The sequence below is a fragment of the Hippoglossus stenolepis genome, chromosome 23 (assembly GCF_022539355.2).
Source record: "Hippoglossus stenolepis isolate QCI-W04-F060 chromosome 23, HSTE1.2, whole genome shotgun sequence".
In the NCBI taxonomy this organism is placed as follows: Eukaryota; Metazoa; Chordata; class Actinopteri; order Pleuronectiformes; family Pleuronectidae; genus Hippoglossus; species Hippoglossus stenolepis.
The window spans coordinates 14,125,072-14,142,261 of record NC_061505.1 but is presented as its reverse complement, the minus strand read 5'-3'; the positions used below and the strand labels follow the sequence as shown (position 1 = coordinate 14,142,261).

Sequence of the window (17,190 nt, the reverse complement as noted above, 5' to 3'; positions counted from 1 at the left end):
TTTATTTTCTCCTATCATTCCCAATGAGCACTAATGGGTGTTCTTAACGTGAGGCGGCAGCATGAGGGAACTTGATGTATTGCCTTACAGCTCAGTTACAGAGAAAAAAAAATGCCTTTGGTTTTTCCCATAAGAGGGATGCTAATGCACATAACTGAAAGCAACTGTGGATTCCCAGAGAATCCAGGGGTTTAACTGTTCCTATGGTCCATGGGAGGGGAAATTCAGACCGACGCAATGAAATAAGAATCTGATCTTCTATAATTCTCAGCTGCAGCTCATAATACATGAAGCGCATCACTTGTGTTTTATTGTCAAGGGTAAAGCTGAGCTTAAAGTCTGGGTAAAATCTGGTTTGTACACACAAATCATGTGTGGGTGGGAGCTGAAGAAAACCAGTTTGATTAAACAACCAGACCTCACCTGTTTGGATTTACAGGGGCTAAGGATAGAAAGACCCATCGTCACATCAGCATAAACTGTGAACACAAAATCCAACCGTGAAAGTCAAGTCAATGCCTGAATGGACTGAGTTCATAACCTGGCTAAGTACAGTACTGAGGCAGGGGGGGGGGGGATTAAAGTTAATGTGGATGGGAGGGATGTGCAGCCTGGCACTCCTTCCATGGGAAAGCCCCCTCTCTCTGGAGCTCCTGTTGTTTCATGTGTTCGTAACAAATGTTTGAGCTTTCAGATTGTTTGGGAGCCACAGATTCACTTTGCTCTTAAAGGGGCGGCTTAGTTAGCCAATTAAAAATAGACAAATCGTCGAGCTGGAGAACAAAACAGAAAGTGTTCTATTTTTAGGCAACTATAAATGTTTTCCTCTACAGTACATTTAGAAGTGATTTAGTGTCATTAAAATATCTAATTGGCCTGTAAAGTAAAACAAACCTTTTACTAGCAAAATTCAAGTCAGTGAAAAGTCAGTGAGTTTGGGGGCAGTTTACACGGATGCCAAGCAACAGACACATGAAAAATAGTTTTAAAAAGGGGCGATTCCAGTGCAGAATGACTCTGCCAATCTGCCAAACACTGATTATCCCAAATATACACTTACAGCTATGAGTGGATCAAAGACTCACAACATCATACCAACCATACACATAATTTCATGTCCATCCATGGTAACAGAAAGGGTAGCCTATTATCGTGAAGCTTAAACGTTTCTTGTAACTGAATATTCAAAGCCAAAAAAGTGGTCGCAGTTTATTGCCAAATCAGTCATGACATTTACCTGGTTATAGGCAGCACTATAGGATTTCGGACATTTATGGTATATGTGCTCCGAATGTCTAATATCCTTATTTAGGCCGCGTATATTTTGAAACTACTGTAATTATCGTGATTTGTGAATAGCAACCGCAATATCAAATAGCATCATACAGGTCCTTAGCGTGGTCTCTCATTAACAGATTACAAATGGAAACAGATAACAGAAGAATAAGGCTGTAAGCAGCAGTAAATGAATACCCTAACCCAGCCACACTGTATAGATGAGTTTGAAGTTTATTTAGACACATCTGCACAGGACCCTTTATACCAAGGGGAGGTCGTCAGGCACTTTTTGATCTTGTGAGCCAAAGGGTTGGGACAGCTTGAGATGGAAAGGCTAATTTTGCCTGAAGTCTCTATGAGGACTTTGCTGCTTTGTTGCTGCTCCATGATCTGCCTTATTTGCAGAATTAGCAAACACAAGTAGAATGAAGTTGCGCAGCCGCAGCTCGAGGCACCCAAGCACAGCTGTACAAACAGACACGATACAGCAGACCTACGCAATTTCAATCGCCATAATTCCGTCATTCCACTTTGTGTCTGGGCCTTTTTTTTTTGCACTTAGCAAGAGTTCCCACTCACCACTCATAGTAAATGCCAAATCAAAATTCAACTAAAGATGCAAAATATGAAACTGAAGATAGAGTGCACGCTTTTGAACCCCTGTTGAACTTGACTCTGGTTTCACATATTGTAAGTCGCGTTCACTTAGTGTGAATAGTTCCATGTCTCTTTTGTGTGTCCCTTGACCACTAAATCTTGTACAGTACACCATGAGCCAGGCCCTTTTAAAGACTGCAAGAAGCAGTTAGGTCTTAATCCCAGGTCAGATTCCACTTTAGTGTATTTTCCATGACTAAAAGTTAGTGGCTGTATCTCAGCTTCTAAAGATGAGAAAAATGTTACATCTTTTCCAGTTACAAGAGTGCTCACTGTCACCAGAATAAAGGAAATCTGTCTGGAATAAAATGAGAACCAGACAAGAGTTTGAGAAAGAGCTTGAAAGATTGGAAAAGAAAACGAGCTTTGTGTCTGGGGCTTTTATTTTGGGAGTTTGTCTTACATTCAGGTTGGCCTGGTGCCAGACCAGACATCATCTAAATGGGGAACAAAATCTATTATTCTTAAGTTCAGACAGACTGTGCTTATAAAACCAACGTACAACAACTCACACATCACATAAATCCTACATTTGTTTCCACGATACTGTATCTCTGCAATCAACAACATAACAGAGCTACGTCTTTATTTCTCTGTCACCATGATTTATGGCAACTGTCTATGAAGAATTATTTTCTACTTTTAGTGAGACATGAATATACAAAGGAATTCAAAAGGTGACAACAGTTCAAGCATGCAACACAATCTAGAAAAATAAACATTCGTTCAATGCCCCTAACAATAACATGAGGTCTTAGCTGTGTCTGGGCATGACAGTAGTGTTTGAATGAGTGGAGCTTTTCCTAATTCTAATGAGGCATTTCAACAGGTCTATCTGCATTGTTTTCCATACAGTATAAACTGGAGTCAAGTTAAAACTAACCGGAGTTCGAGAGTCTGAAGAAGACAATCCTGAATCAGGAAGTGTCTATCCCTGAGAAAAGGCAACTGAAGTCTTTCACAAATGGGGCAAGCTATTCTTCTACCTTCCTTTTCAGCTTTCTGTTTGACTTCTTTTTCCACCTTCTTTTTCCAAGATGGTTGTTTAACAAATTATTGTTTCTCTCATCCTCCTCCTGCTTGTCCCTCTCTTCTTTGTACCAGGGTCCCCATACGCCCCCATTGTACTGAGGGTTAGAACGCAGGTCTTTAGATGGGTAGCGTACTGCTACTGCCGTCTTGTTGTAATGTGCTAATCGCATTAGCATCTTTTTCACTATGTGTGGGTAGCGCTGAGACAAGTCCACTCTCTCGTAAGGGTCGGCTGTGATGTTGAAAAGCCAGATGGATTTACCTCGGTCCCAACGGACGCGCTCATTGTGCCAGCGATTTGTTAGCCGCTGGTTGGAGAATGTTTGTGGGGGTACCCAGTCACTGTAACCCGGAACACCCGTGAGGAGCTTCCAGTGGCCCACCCGGAGCGCAGCCTGGACAGCGGTGTTCCATAAGCCATACCCAGCCTTCCACGAACCGTTCTTGGCTTTAATGTAGATTGGGTCGATGTTATGAAGAATGTCCTGTCGAGGCGACGGCCGGCCTTCACTTATTGCCTCCCAGACATCGTACCCATCCAGATTGAGATCTTCATCTATCGTTCCTTCACCCAAGGTCACCAGTGTGGGGAACCAGTCAGTGATGTGGACCAAAGATCGACATTTTGTCCCTTTGTTCACCAACAGGGGACTGTGAACAAAGCCCACTGCCCTGATGCCCCCCTCCCAGTACGTGGCCTTACTCCCTCTCAGGGGCCAGTTGCTTCCACCAGCTAATGGCTGGCCTCCATTATCTGAGGAGTATATTATAACTGTATTGTCATAATAACCGTAGCGTTTTAGTGCTAATGTGAGGTTATGGATGGCTTCGTCCAGGCAAGACACCATGGCGGCATATTTACGCCGATGCAAGTTTGGAATGCCCTTGTAGCGCTCGAGGTAGCGGGCAGGAACCTGCAGTGGGGAATGAACAGCTTGGAAGGCTAAGTAGAGAAACAACGGTTGACTGCGAGGGTTATGATTGGCTAAGATACTGATAGCCTTTCGAGCAAACATCACAGTAGAGTACATGCCACGGTCCTGCTCCCAAGCTGCCTCTTCCCCTTCGTACAAGTCATAACCACACATACCAGGCCCTTCACATTTATAGTGACTGTAGTAGTCCCCGCTGCCTAGCAGGGAGCCAAAGAAAGAGTCGAAGCCTCGCTGGGTGGGCAGGCAGCCACGCTTGTAGAAGCCCAGGTGCCACTTGCCCACCATGTGAGTGGAGTATCCTGCTTCCTTGAGCTTCTGGGGCAGGGTGACATTGTCCAGGGGCAGGCAGTTGGGCTGGGTAGCTCGGATGATCGAGTGTTGAAGGCCCGTGTGGATTTGATACCTACAAAATAAAAACAGATATGGGACATGATTATTTTTCAAGACAACTTTCATGTATGCAGGTCATCAATAATAAATGTCAAGAGAAAAAAATTACTCCAGGGACAGTTTCCATCGAAACCTATATGTCTCTCAACACTGAAAAAGCTACTGCACAAGAAATTAATAATTGTTGCTGCAATAAGCTCTTAAACATGATGATTCTTTCTGCTAAGACACAGCTGGTGGTATTGTGCCATTATTTTTCTTTCTTCCACAGAACGACATTTACAACTTGGCTACATTCCAGAAATGCTGAAAAGCCTTCTTCTGTGTTCTTTGCTCAAATTCTCATAAGTTTGAACCACCAGCTCAAAAACTGGTTCAGATAGGATCATAGGGCGCCATGAGTTTATTTATAAAATGCTCACATGCTACCGTATGACATTTCAACTAAAATAATCAAAACACTGAAAACACTGCTTAGGTAAGTTTATAAAACTGAAGACAACATTTTTCTTCCTGCAAGAGAGGATCTTTGTTTTGGAAATTACACACTGAAACTTTATTCAACCCAATTCTAATTACAATGGACCCCATCCAAAGCAAACATATCGGAGCTGACCGAAGAGTGCCTAAAGAGGATCGACACAAGCACAGAGTGTTCAGCTGACGACAGTGAGAGGTGGATGTCTCATGGTGGATGGAGGGGGGGAGGCCCAGAGCCAAAACAGAAAACCTGTCACTCAAGGCCAGACAGGAAGCAGACTTGTGACCTGGAGCTAATGATGCTGTGCCAGCCACCTTAGCAGCAAGCTAACACAGAACTGTTGATACAGTAAGTGAGGGATCAGCTCTACACTTTGTATCAAGGAACTTTTTGAAGAATTTTTGAAGTAAGTGCAAATGTAAACTTGTAAGTGCTTTTGGCAGCAAAGGAAGGATTAGGTCAGCTCACATTCTGGGGTAATTTAATTGACTTTAATTTACAATTAGCCCATAATGACAATAAATCAGCAAGCGTTTAATTGAATTGTTGATGAATTATGACTCCCCACCCATTGGATTCCCCTATTCCCAAACCAGCACATCATCAATTACTCAGCGATTGAGAATATAACCAATCACGAGGTTTGGAAGAAATTTCCCCAAATAATGTAAAATCTTCTTTGATAAGCCTGACAGAAGAAAATGTAAAACAATCCTGAGTACTATTTATTTTAAATTAGTACATAAGAAGTAGATATTTCTGCCAGATTGATACTTAAATTATGTCAAATTCCATCTGTCTCTGATTATTTTCTCAATGACCTCAATACCTTCAGTGCAATGACCAAAATGTAGTAATCACAATGTAAGTGTCAAGTATCAAGAGTTGGCTTTGAATGCTATTCCTGAATGAAAAAAAGATTCAAACAAGTTTACATTCTCTAGAATGAGCTATCAAAAAAGGTCAAGCCCGACATATTAATTGACTGGCTAACATATCGGCTGGAATCAGTATATTTAGGCCGATGAGCAGCAGGGAAATCAAACACTGTCAAAAAGAATTTGCAGTGATTTTGAAAATGATGCTACATGTTGTAGTTTGGTTTGACATTTTGGATTATTTGGTTTCTTCCCAACAGTTAGATAATATGATTGATACTCTCATTGCTGTGCCGAGTTTGGACCACAACGACTGCAGGTCTGAAATGACTATTTTTGGTTATGTGCTGAACTCATTGTTTGGTTGGTATTTTGTATTATATAATAATATTAAAGTAATACACAAATGTGACATCAATGTAATGCTAACAGGGGGATTTAGTTACTTTCAGACAGAGCTCTTTCACCCTGCTTTAAGTCTTTAGACACAGCTAAGCTAGCTATTGCCCAGGATGTTGAAGTATTTCTTTTAAGTCTGACAGGGTCTGGGTTTGGTTCTGTTCTATTGCTATGCTATGGGTTTCAGTCAGTATATTTAAATCCCAAGTAGGTCCAAGCTCTCAGCTCTGATGATGTGGTACATCAGAATCATCAGAGGCAAAGTGTGAACTGTGAAGGGCATGGGAAATTCTATTTGCAACCCTTTGTGAATGTGGATGGTACATAATTGGTGGTCTATAAACCTACTGCCAGAGTTGGTGTTCTACCGCATTTAGGATCAGATCTAATTATACCCAGGAATATTTGGATCAGGTCTGAGTCTCCCGCAATCAAAACTATGAGCTGAGGGATTAGTGGTCTGACTATAAAGCAGCGACTGTGACTAACTATGTTTTTGTTTCACAGTGAGGCAGCTCAGCTGGAACTTAAGAAGCAACTCTCAGTAGAGAAACACAATGAGCGGTGGATGTCGGGACTCCCCACGTCTGCTTTGAGTAAAAGAAAGACACCCAGGAGATATGGAGCTGATGCAACCAGATGCCTCTTCACCTTCTCTCCTCTTTTGCCGCTCCCTCTTTCTCTCCTGTGGTTAGTGGTGTGCAGTCAAGCTGTCACCGGGGAAAGGGAGTGAAAATAAGTGTCTGGTTTAGGTTTCCAGAGAGGAGGATTCATTTGGCAGAGAAGCACAAGGTTGGTCGGGTCTAGCGAGCCTCTACTCCCCACGGAGAATGCAAACGACCTTCAAGTTTTACACCACAATATAGCGTGTGCAGCAATAACTCACTCATTTAGTACTCAGGTCCTTCACTCAACAAAAACAATACACTGAGGACACTTGCCTATGATATCACAGACTGCGACTGCAAACAAACACACACTCCTTTGCATGTAGCACAGCTGGCCAGACCATCATCTTTTATTTGAGCTAATTTACTGGAGCTTCCGTTTCAGTTTGGAGAGGTTTACTTAACCTTAGCGTGATTTATGGAGATCTGTGATAAAATAATCACCAGCAATAAGTCAGAAAGCAAGTCTTCTGTCTTGTGTGTTGTCCAACTTAGCTCACAAACATTACATTTTTCATTTGACCTCCATAAGGTTAAACACATTTATTATTGTAACTATGACAAAGGTCCAACACTCATATGAATGGCATGGGGTATCTGAGCGAAGTGACAAACAACCCATATGGTCTGTGTAGACTACACTCCTATGAGAGCTTCCATTAAGAAATGTGATGCTGATAATGGTGGTTTAGCTATAGTTGTTTTGCAATTAAATACTTTGAATTGGTGCACGCCTATTTAATGATTGCACTTCATTCAACAAGTTATTAAAAAGCCAATGTACTGACTCTACAGATGTTTGTCTGTAGAGCTTGGTAGTTATTTAGTTTGTGGAGTGTTTCCGTGTGTGACACTACCACTGACCAATTTACCAGGGAAATCCCTGACCACTGACCCTCCTCGTCACCAGTGTGTTCGAATGACAGCTGCAGTTGGTAGAGGCTTTTTTGACAAACCTAGGGGCAGAGCTGTTTGTTCACTGGTGAGAAATAAAAAAAAAACCTGCACAATGCTTTACTGAAACAAAGACCATCTGGGTTTGATGCCTCCAAAACATTGGTTGGGAAATTGTGTTGTTTATCACAAAAGGGATTTGCATGGACTCAAATCTGGTTCCCAGGACCTTTAAAATGTTAAACTCCCCGGGATAATAACATGGCACAATTCTGAATTTGATACCTCTATTTGTTGCAAGTCTTTGAGGTCAGGTCAGTGAATACAAAATGAGACCACACTGGCCCTGGTGGGAGCCAAGAGAGAGTCTTGGTTTCATGTGGCAATGAGAAGAACTTCTTGTCACTTGGTGGTCTAGGCGGGCAGATCTGAAACTCAATTACAAACATGCACACTGGGGGGTGGAGGATGTACTGTTGGTCTGTTATAAGGCGATGAGAAAGGGATTGAGGGATTGGAATATAGAGAAGTAAAGCCAACTGTGTGGGTACGACAACAACAGCAACATCAAGAACTCAACCCAGCCTGTTACTGGAGGGTTGTTTCTGTAGAAAAAATATATATAGAAGTCTGTTTACTCCATTCTTTTGTTGAAGAAAGAAACTCCACACAAGACATAATTACCTCCAACAAGAGTAAGCACTTGTAAAACCTTGTTTCCCATCATCTCTCCAAAGTTCCCCATGCAAAGTACATAATAAATTTAGTGTTGTTACTTGCTCATAAATGTCTATAAAATGACTTTTGAATGTTGTGTTCTCCATTACCTTCAATCTCTGTGTCAATTCATTCTATCCACACACAGGATCATTTTTCCAATTCTGTCCTTCGACTTCTTTATTTATATTTGTCAAGCACTTTTGCATCGATGCCAGGACGGCAATAGGATGGAGAGAAAGAGGCAGTGTATGATTTAAAAGTGAAAAGAAAGAAGGAACATTTTTGAACAGATACCTGTGCAAATGTATTACGACGTGTCTGCATATTTCAGGTCTGACCTCTCATGAGCCCCAACCCCTGCTCTCACAGCTCCTGCAGGTTCGGTGGTGTTCACATACCGAAAGGTTACAGGCGTGTAATGAGAATGTCATGCTAAGAGCAGCCTGTGACTCCTCCACCAATCACTCAAACCAGCCAGAGGTTTTGACGGAGAATGGCACAAAGTGGAGTGCGAGGACTTTCAAAGTATCCCTGTGTTGTTACTCTTTCACGTTTGAGGGGGTGCAGAGGGAAACTAGCTCTTGACTTTACAGGTTTTGGGGCATGTGAGGGACAGTTATTAGGTAAGCCTCAGAATAATGACTGCAGTAAATACTGCCCCTAGATATCTTACATCCTTTAGTGCAGTCCCTCCACATTTTTATAGGTTCTTTTAAAGAACAAGCAGGGCATTAATGTGCAGCCCCAGGGGCCACCGATCTGGTGTCAGGCATTTCTGCATCATTTGTCCAACGTGGATTCAAAGCCCCACTACAGGCAGGGAAACACTTCGAACTAGATAGTGGCTCATTTCCATATCTCATCATGCCAAGGGTGCTGTTGCATTCCTCCAGTAAAAGAGTTATGGTCTTAAATACAACAGTTATCGCGCTATCTCTCTGGCTTATTTCCACAACCGCTGAGCCACAAGGCCAACAAATCACACACACCATAAAACTCAAAACGCAACGGCCACCGCTCCAGCCACTGAGGTTGTAGAGGTTCCGAAGCCGACCTGATGCCCATGCCGGAGCCTTCTCATGTATTTCTGCTCCACGTCTTCTTCACATATGGTTCAAATAAGCAGCCTCAACCCCAGCTCTCTGGATTTAATCGAAGACAGCCCAGGAGTCGTTCATCTTACTTAGCTCTTCCTTTCAACAAGCTCTTCGTATGCTTCTTTGCTATCTTTAAATATCTCCCTTCAGTTTGGCCCCTTTCTTGGCCTTTGTGCTCTTATTTTCTCAGTTTTACAGAATCTTAAAGATGATGAACAAATTGTCCCCTGTCAAGACTTCCATTTCCACGAATTCAAACAGAAACTTCTCCAAGAACTTTGCTTATTCATCACCTCTAGCACCCAGTTTGGTTTGTTATTGCACAACTCAATTCAGAGCTCCAAGACAAGCTAGTGTGGGGTGAAGGGGGAGAAGTGAACGAGTGACAGGTGATTGAAAGATCAAGAACAGGGCGACTGAGAGGCTGGGACACGTTTAAGATGAGTGTGGACAGTTGGGAAGAGTGTGAATGAGTAGGAGAAGGAGTCGTAGTGGCTGAGAAGCAGAGGGAAAGAGAGCTGCTTTAAGAAAACAAGCAACCCAACTCGCCTGGTGGTATAGACCAGACTCAGATCCAGAGGTCTGTGATATAAGAGTGCAGTGTTCAAGGATGGTGGAAGAGCTTTTTGGAACTCAGCCACTATACTTGCTAGAGATCTGCTCCTCATTGCCCTGGGACCCCAGGCTGCATTCTTCATCTTTTGTTTGTTGATGGATGGCGTTTCGTTCAGATGTAGAAGAACGATAATGAAATTTAACTTAATCATTTTTTGTCTTTGCTTAACAAGAGTGACTGTGAGTTGTAGCACATGAAAAAGATAAGTGGGGGATGACTAATGAAGACATTTGTTCATGCATATACCATTGTCCAATATGTAAATGAAAACAACAAAATTACTGAAGTTACCTAAAGTTACTGATTTTGGATTTGTTTATGATGTATCAAACTTTCCAGATAGTCCATCTGTAGTGTTTGTTCAGACTCACACGTTCTAAAAGATTAATCTTTGACACACCATAATCATGTTTAGTTAATAACATACTATCCCAAATGAGAGAAAAGGTTACAAGTATGTGTCTGCCATCTGCTGTCATGTGTGTCATGTGTCCTCAAATGTGTCTAACATTAAAAATGTTTAGGGGCTACCTGAGGAGCTACGTCTGCTATCCATCTCTCTTGATCAGGAGAGATCAGAAGGAAGGTCATGGGGCTGAAGACCACAGCAATTCTGTAGTTGAGGGAAAGCTCTGACTTTAAGCCTCTAATCTCATCAGTGCCGCCTAAAGAAAACCAGACAGGTTGAAATGTTTCTGATGCCACGAGCAAAAACCTGGAAATCTTTCTCAAGCTCCTGTTACTTGAAAATTAAGAGTTCTTTGTTACAGTTTTCAACAGCAGCTGTACAAAACTTCTGCCAGGGCTTTTTTATCATTACTCTCTTGTTTTTTGTGAGCACATCAACATGTGGAGGTCATATGTTTTCCAAAAACTAAAGAAACTCTAGCCATTTTGAACATGGACCTTTTCTACCCATGTGGTTTACTTCTGACCAAGATCTTGTCAACTCACTATGGGGTACATTCTGTACCAAGTCCTGCTGCAGTCACAGCTAGTGAACCCTTGGTGCCGCTCAGCTCCACCATGCTACTGTAAGAAAAAGTCAAAGTTAGAGTCTTTGTCATAGATCAGTTATAAATCCCTACCATACTAATGTCTTTCCTGCCAGGCAGCTAACACCCGTCAGCAGAACATTGAGCGTACACAGTTGCAAGTAGCACTGCCCTGCCTCGCATGGTCTGTTGCTGTGCATTTTGTTTCCACCATTGAGTGAACAGTATCTACTTCCATCACTGCTGGCTTAGTGGTTGGGCCTTTTTAAGGTTTTTTAAAAATGTATGATTCACACTAGCAACCCTGTTTTTTCCTGTATTTGTCCAAGGGCTGTAAAGCAGCTAAAGAGATGCAGTGAATCGCCTCAAAAACTGCAACTGAGGCATTGAGTCATTGACTTCCAGGGGACACCCCCCAACAAACGTCACTGCAAAACCTCAGTAGTGAGGCAAAATATTGTGTAATTATATCTCTGCCTGTGACTGACTGGTGATCTGCCTCGAAGCCAAGTCAGGGTTTTCCACAAGTGTCAACCAAAGTGGACCTCCTGCTGGGCCTAAGCTTTGGGGAATTTTGGCAGCGCGGGTGGAAACATAGATATAATGGTTGGAAACGTCACCACTTTTCTATGTTGGTTAAAATATGAATGTACTGTAAGAAACCAGCAGATCTGACATCATTGTTTTTTGCTGTCATTGTGCCGATAGTGACAATGCTTAAAAAACCCCAGCTAGCTATTTATGTCTTTAGTGATATTTAGTGGAAAAGATCAACGATGAAAATTAAACCTAAAGAACCTTAGACAGTACTTTTCAAACTGTCAAATAGTGGAAATGATGGCAATGAGGAGCATTCTGGGATAGAATGTATAGTTAATCTGTTGTATAGCCACTATAGTTCTGTGTGCCATTGATGGGTTGTATCAAACATACCATAATAGCAAGGTCAAACATCTCATGAAGAAAATCTGGATCTGGATAAATCCCGGTTGGCGACAGTCGAGAATAACACACAGTAAGTGGATCAGCAAGTTATAATGAAATCTGATGATATACAGGGAGCACGTAGCTACGTGGGTTCAGAGGCAGGTGGTTGCCATGGTAACCAGCATAAACAGCCTGTAAAAGCTTAATCAGGCTCTTATCAAGCGCTTATGTTTTGGACTCAGTCCTCCACCAAGTCTATATACAGTATGTGCCTTGACAAGTCTCTGCAAGTGTTCCAAAAAGACTCAAAGTCTGTTCTCAGAGCTTCTGTAAAGCCGTTTTCAGGCATGACAAAAAATCTGAAGAATTGGCTACAGAGTTTACCCGCAGTTTGTCTTTCACACATGCATAACGCAGCCGGATGTGCACAGAGACAACGGTGTCGGCTCTTATCGCCAGAAACTCCATTGACATCTTCGTCAGTGTGTTCTACTTGTATGACATCGCTATTTCAGGAAAGAAGGGGAGTTATTTTTGTATTTTTCATCTGTCTCGTGTTAGAAGCCAGGCAGATAAAGTCAGCAGATACTGTGGAGCCTCTCACTCTGCATTCACACATGGTTCCTCCTCCTCCGGGGGAAAATACGGAGGAACCGCGGCGTTCAGCGCATGTCTGAAAGCAGCTTAAGTGTCCAGATGACACTGACGGCTGACGATTTGATGTGAACACACGGATGGATGGTGCTCTTTCACTCAGTCAACCATACTCCTCTGCAACCATCCGCTCAGGAACACAAGCCTGGAAACATAATTGAATCTACACCTACGTTTTCATGTGGATGTTATCTGGGTTGGTTTCTGAGTCTGTCAGAGATCAGAGAAGCTCACGGAGGGAAGAGGAACGAGGAGGTGGCTGCACTTTTCTCATTATTTTCTCGGACGCCTGCCAAAAAAACGTCGGTGCCCAGCAAGCCTTCTCCTTTTTTTTTTTTGCTAAGGAGCAGAACAGATGGTGGAGGCAGCGGAGGAGAGAAGCCCTGCAGAGCTAAATGTACAAAGAGGGAAACTGCTGATGTGAAACATTCTATGAGCAAACTACAAAACCAGAGCACAACTGACCCCCCGTGATACTGTACACATACACTGTAAAGCCGCCTCGCCCTCGAATATCTCCTCACAGCTTCCTGCCGCCCACAAAAACACTAACTGGCTGCTAAGGTAACACTGCTGCTCCCTAATTTGGAAAGGCTTACAAATTTGTTTGAGAAAAACTCAAGGTTCACTTACAAACTTTTTCTGGAACAGGGGTATTCCAGAGTATGGCATTAGGGGGCCCTGCTCGGAGAGAAGCATCCCATAATCATGTATCCTATAATGAATTGTGCGTCACGGCCTCTGCTGCGGCTTCAGCTACTGATCGTGCTGGAGAACACGTTAAATCAACAACCAAACCACAATAACTGACGTCTGTTGTTTTAAGAACACCAGCAGGCACCTGTCTTTTTGTGTCACAGGTTATTCAGCTTCTGTTCACAGTGGGACATTAACATTGACATTTTCATCTTCCCCAGGACACGGGGTGTTAAGTGTCCTGAATACTGGTTTTGAGTGCTTTGTTTATCTTTGGTTAATACAGCTGCATGAGTGACTGGTCTGGAGCTTTTGATCACCTCACATGGTCATCATCAGCAGGTGGACTTGGAGCTGCTCAGTGGGATTGTAAAATGGGAAAACGTCTGTGTTGGCTTGAGAACTGAAGATCTGATCTGCTGGTGAAGACCAGGTGGATCTGGCGAAAGCTCCACGACAGCTGCTAAATGGACCTTGAGGTGAGACTGGTTCCACAGCTACTGTTACAAAGGGTTGAGACCGGACCTCTTTCAGGTTCAGACACTGTAAGTAAATGCAGTCTGCTGACAAACCCTCCTGTTAGGGGGTCATTTCACAGACACTGTTAAAGGATCACTGTAGTGCATAAAAACTGGGCTTTTATTTTGTTGGTTCTGGAGAACTATCGGTTTAACCTTGCTCTCTTGGGTTATGAAAATATTGTGTTCATCAAAGTTATTGCTACAAACATAATATAAAGAGCACCTTCACTACTGTCAAAAGGCTTTTAAAAAAGAGATAGCAGGTTTCACCTCTACTTACACGTTTTCTGGAGCAAACCTTGCTTTGATTTACGTTATCATAACCTTTAGAATCCATAGCCTGAGCTACCAAAATAAAATCCAGTGCATAATAAAATCACAACTTTCCTTTAACATTGTCTATGAAATGGAGCGCAGTGGCTGGAGCTGCTATCCATGCTCCGTAGAAAGGAGACATCTGCAACTTTGCTGTGCTCAATAAAAACTTATGTGCTCCTGATAACAGCTTTATTCGCCACAAGATGATTCCCCCTCAGTTTCAGTTTTTTGTTTGTTTTTAATTAAGCTTAGGGCCCCACAAAAGGCTAGAGCCGGCTCTGCACTATCAGTGAAGTGAAGCCTAAAGGTTTGAGTAGTTCAATTCCCAGTAACTGTTTTCATTGATTTGCATCCAGCTGATGAGCTCATCCTTCTGACACTGAACAGTTTTCAGCAACTTTACTCTTTGCAGAAATGACGATGAAGAGGATAAGAGGGTTTGACTCATCGTGATGATGAGCCGGCTCCATGGAGCTGTGGTGCGGGCAGGTGAGGGGGTGTGTGTGTGGGGGGGGCATGGTGCTCTGTACCTGCCGGTCATGAGTTGGCTCCTGGAGGGGCTGCACAGCGGCTGCACGTAGTAGTTCTCCAGCTTGACTCCCTCGGCGGCCAGTCGGTCCAGTGTCGGGGTTTTGATCTCGGAGCCGTGGTACCCAACATCCCGGAAGCCCTGGTCATCCACCAGGATGAACACGATGTGCGGCTGCGAGCTCGGCTTGTCGAACTCGTTCCCCCGGTTGCGCAGCTCGGAGTCCCAGTTCTCCCAGGACATCTGCACGCTCCACGTCTGGGAGATGATGAGGCCGAGGAACAAGCTCACCGGGACCCACAGGAGGAACATGGTTCGGGCGGATTCTGGAGCTCAGTGGCGGTCGGCGGCGCGGCGCACATGTTTTGGGGGAACAGCAACGCTTGGGAATCGGGTTCGCATCGTGTCCTACACAGTCCTCTGACACTGCAGGGAAATCGCGGGCGCCGACGGATCCACGTGGAGACAAAGCTCCGGAGCAGCTAAAACACGTTGTGTCCACAAACCCGCACGGAGGCTCTGGCTGTGCGCACTCGTCCAATCCGCTCCTTGGTCAAAAGACGCGCAGAAGCTCCGGAGTCCACACGCACGCTGGAGCAGCTGGAGCAGAGTGTCCGCAGCTGACGTCCTCCATCCCGTCAGGCTGTCTTGTCCGTCCGAGCCGAGAGCGCTGTGGACAAATACTGTCTGTCTCCTCCATGTGCACGTCCTCCTCTCCCCGCAGCTCCCAGCGCACTACACCGTGCCACTACTGCGCGTTCACGATCAGCTCCGGAGCTTTGGGTCGGCAGCGTGGAGGGAGGTGGGTGGGGAGGCGGCTCCCAGCTGTCAGTAGATCCCTGTGCAGTGTGTGGCTGCTCTTGATTAGCAGCTTTATTCTTTCTTTTTTAATTTACATCACAAGTTACATTTGTTTGTAATATATATCTGATGAGAAGGGGACATAACTTGTCTTTTTTAAATATTGTTTTACCACTGCCCTCTGTCTGTTACTTACAACAGAGCCTTGGGGCCCTTTTGAAGAAAAGAAAATTAAAGTTTACGAGAACAGTCATATTTTAGATTTCGTATCATTTTACGTGGGGAATATGAGACGATAAGTCTGGGTTTTGAGCTTCTTGTTAAGTTTTGCTTCACAAATACTTTGCAAATATTGTAATACCGGATTTTCTGACACATCAGCACCACGTTAGGCTTAAGATTCAGGACTTGTGTAAGAAAGTCCTGTGTCTTAAGCTTGTGTGGGGCAAGATTGTGCAAGAAAGACCCACGCAGACTTTGAGTAGAAGGGAATGAAGTGGACGCCTGCAAAGTTATGGTTGGTTATATCTCCACGATATTCAAAAGGGTTTCATAGTTTCACAATGGGTTTGAAGTGAAACTCTGTCAACGGGTTCTTCTTCTTATTTGTTCTACTTTACTCTGGCTAATATTACTAAGATTTACCTCAACGTGGCCGTAATGCTCTGCCGTAGCAACTGCATGATTTGGTGGAAGTGTTAAGGGGAAAAATAAAGTTCTGGCGGATGTCTAGCGTCTGTCTGTCCCCCCCCCCAAAAAAAAGTTTGCAAGTGGCGAAACTACCTGTCAAAATCAATATTACCACACACTGTAGCTCGAGCAACCGAGCGGAGCAGCACAGTCTGTGGAAATAGTAGCTTTTACATGTTGGTTTTGGTCCAGGTGAAGATTTCCCTCATCCAGACAGAGGACGAGACTGGATTACAGGTGAGAGTATAGATTCTTTTTTTATTTCCTTCAAGGTTCCACAGGCAGTGACATGAGCCGATGTATGTCAAGATTCCAAGTGAAATAACTGTCATAGACTGTTTGCACAATGTCCCCCCTCTCAGCACCCTGCAACTTTACCTCCTCCACAGCTGTTCACTTTTTCCTTGGAAGCGCAGTATTGTTTTGGCTGGAATTCATTCATTTATTCACTTTGAAGAATGTGGGATTTGTAACCATAGTGAGAGTGCAGCAGCACGATGAACACACGGGTGAAAAGTGGAGAGGTAGTCGTAAATTTGGAAATATTTGAAAGTCAAGAGTCCAGTTCGACCCCAACGCACCCCTCCCAGCTCTTTATTCTTAGAGTTCAGCTAATTTGCTCAATAAACATTGAGTAGAAAAAAGAGCGTAGCTGGAACGGCACTCAGCAGAGCACATGACTCCACCATGTCCCAACAGTTGACTTGAATTCCACACCGAATCCATCATGTTCAATTGGACATAGTTCTAAAGCTATTGAAGACACATAAGCTGTTGATTCCCTGCTAAATTTGCATTATCCCAGCTATACATTGGTGGTGGTTACAGGTTTGTAGCCCAATTTCTTATTATACTGCGGCTGAAAAAAACCTACCCCCCTATGAAACTACCATTAAATCTACACGATTCAGATTTTTATTTGGATCTGCACCAAATTGCACACGCTCATAGATTTGACACCTGATTGTTATTGTTTTTTTCAAGTAGAGCCATGAATTATTTCCCGGTGAAAAC

At 43.5% G+C, this 17,190-nt stretch overlaps 1 protein-coding gene across 1 annotated transcript; it reads right to left on the bottom strand.

Moving 5' to 3' along the window:
• Nucleotides 1-2,300: 2,300 nt before the first annotated feature.
• arsj (arylsulfatase family, member J) lies at nucleotides 2,301-15,508 on the bottom strand. Its single transcript, XM_035148228.2, has 2 exons — nucleotides 14,687-15,508; nucleotides 2,301-4,305 (listed from the first exon to the last, which is right to left on the bottom strand). Exons 1-2 carry the CDS (start codon nucleotides 14,995-14,997, stop codon nucleotides 2,910-2,912), a joined length of 1,707 nt encoding a protein of 568 aa, XP_035004119.1. The 5' UTR covers nucleotides 14,998-15,508; the 3' UTR covers nucleotides 2,301-2,909.
• Between the last annotated feature and the right edge of the window lie 1,682 nt (nucleotides 15,509-17,190).

What these genes read in the sequence shown, in the direction of transcription:
- arsj (XM_035148228.2), bottom strand. Translation starts at nt 14,997, where the DNA reads ATGTTCCTCCTGTGGGTCCCGGTGAGCTTGTTCCTCGGCCTCATCATC. An exon ending in AGCCAACTCATGACCGGCAG is followed by an intron (nt 4,306 to 14,686) that starts GTACAGAGCACC and finishes TTTATTTTGTAG; the next exon opens with GTATCAAATCCACACGGGCC.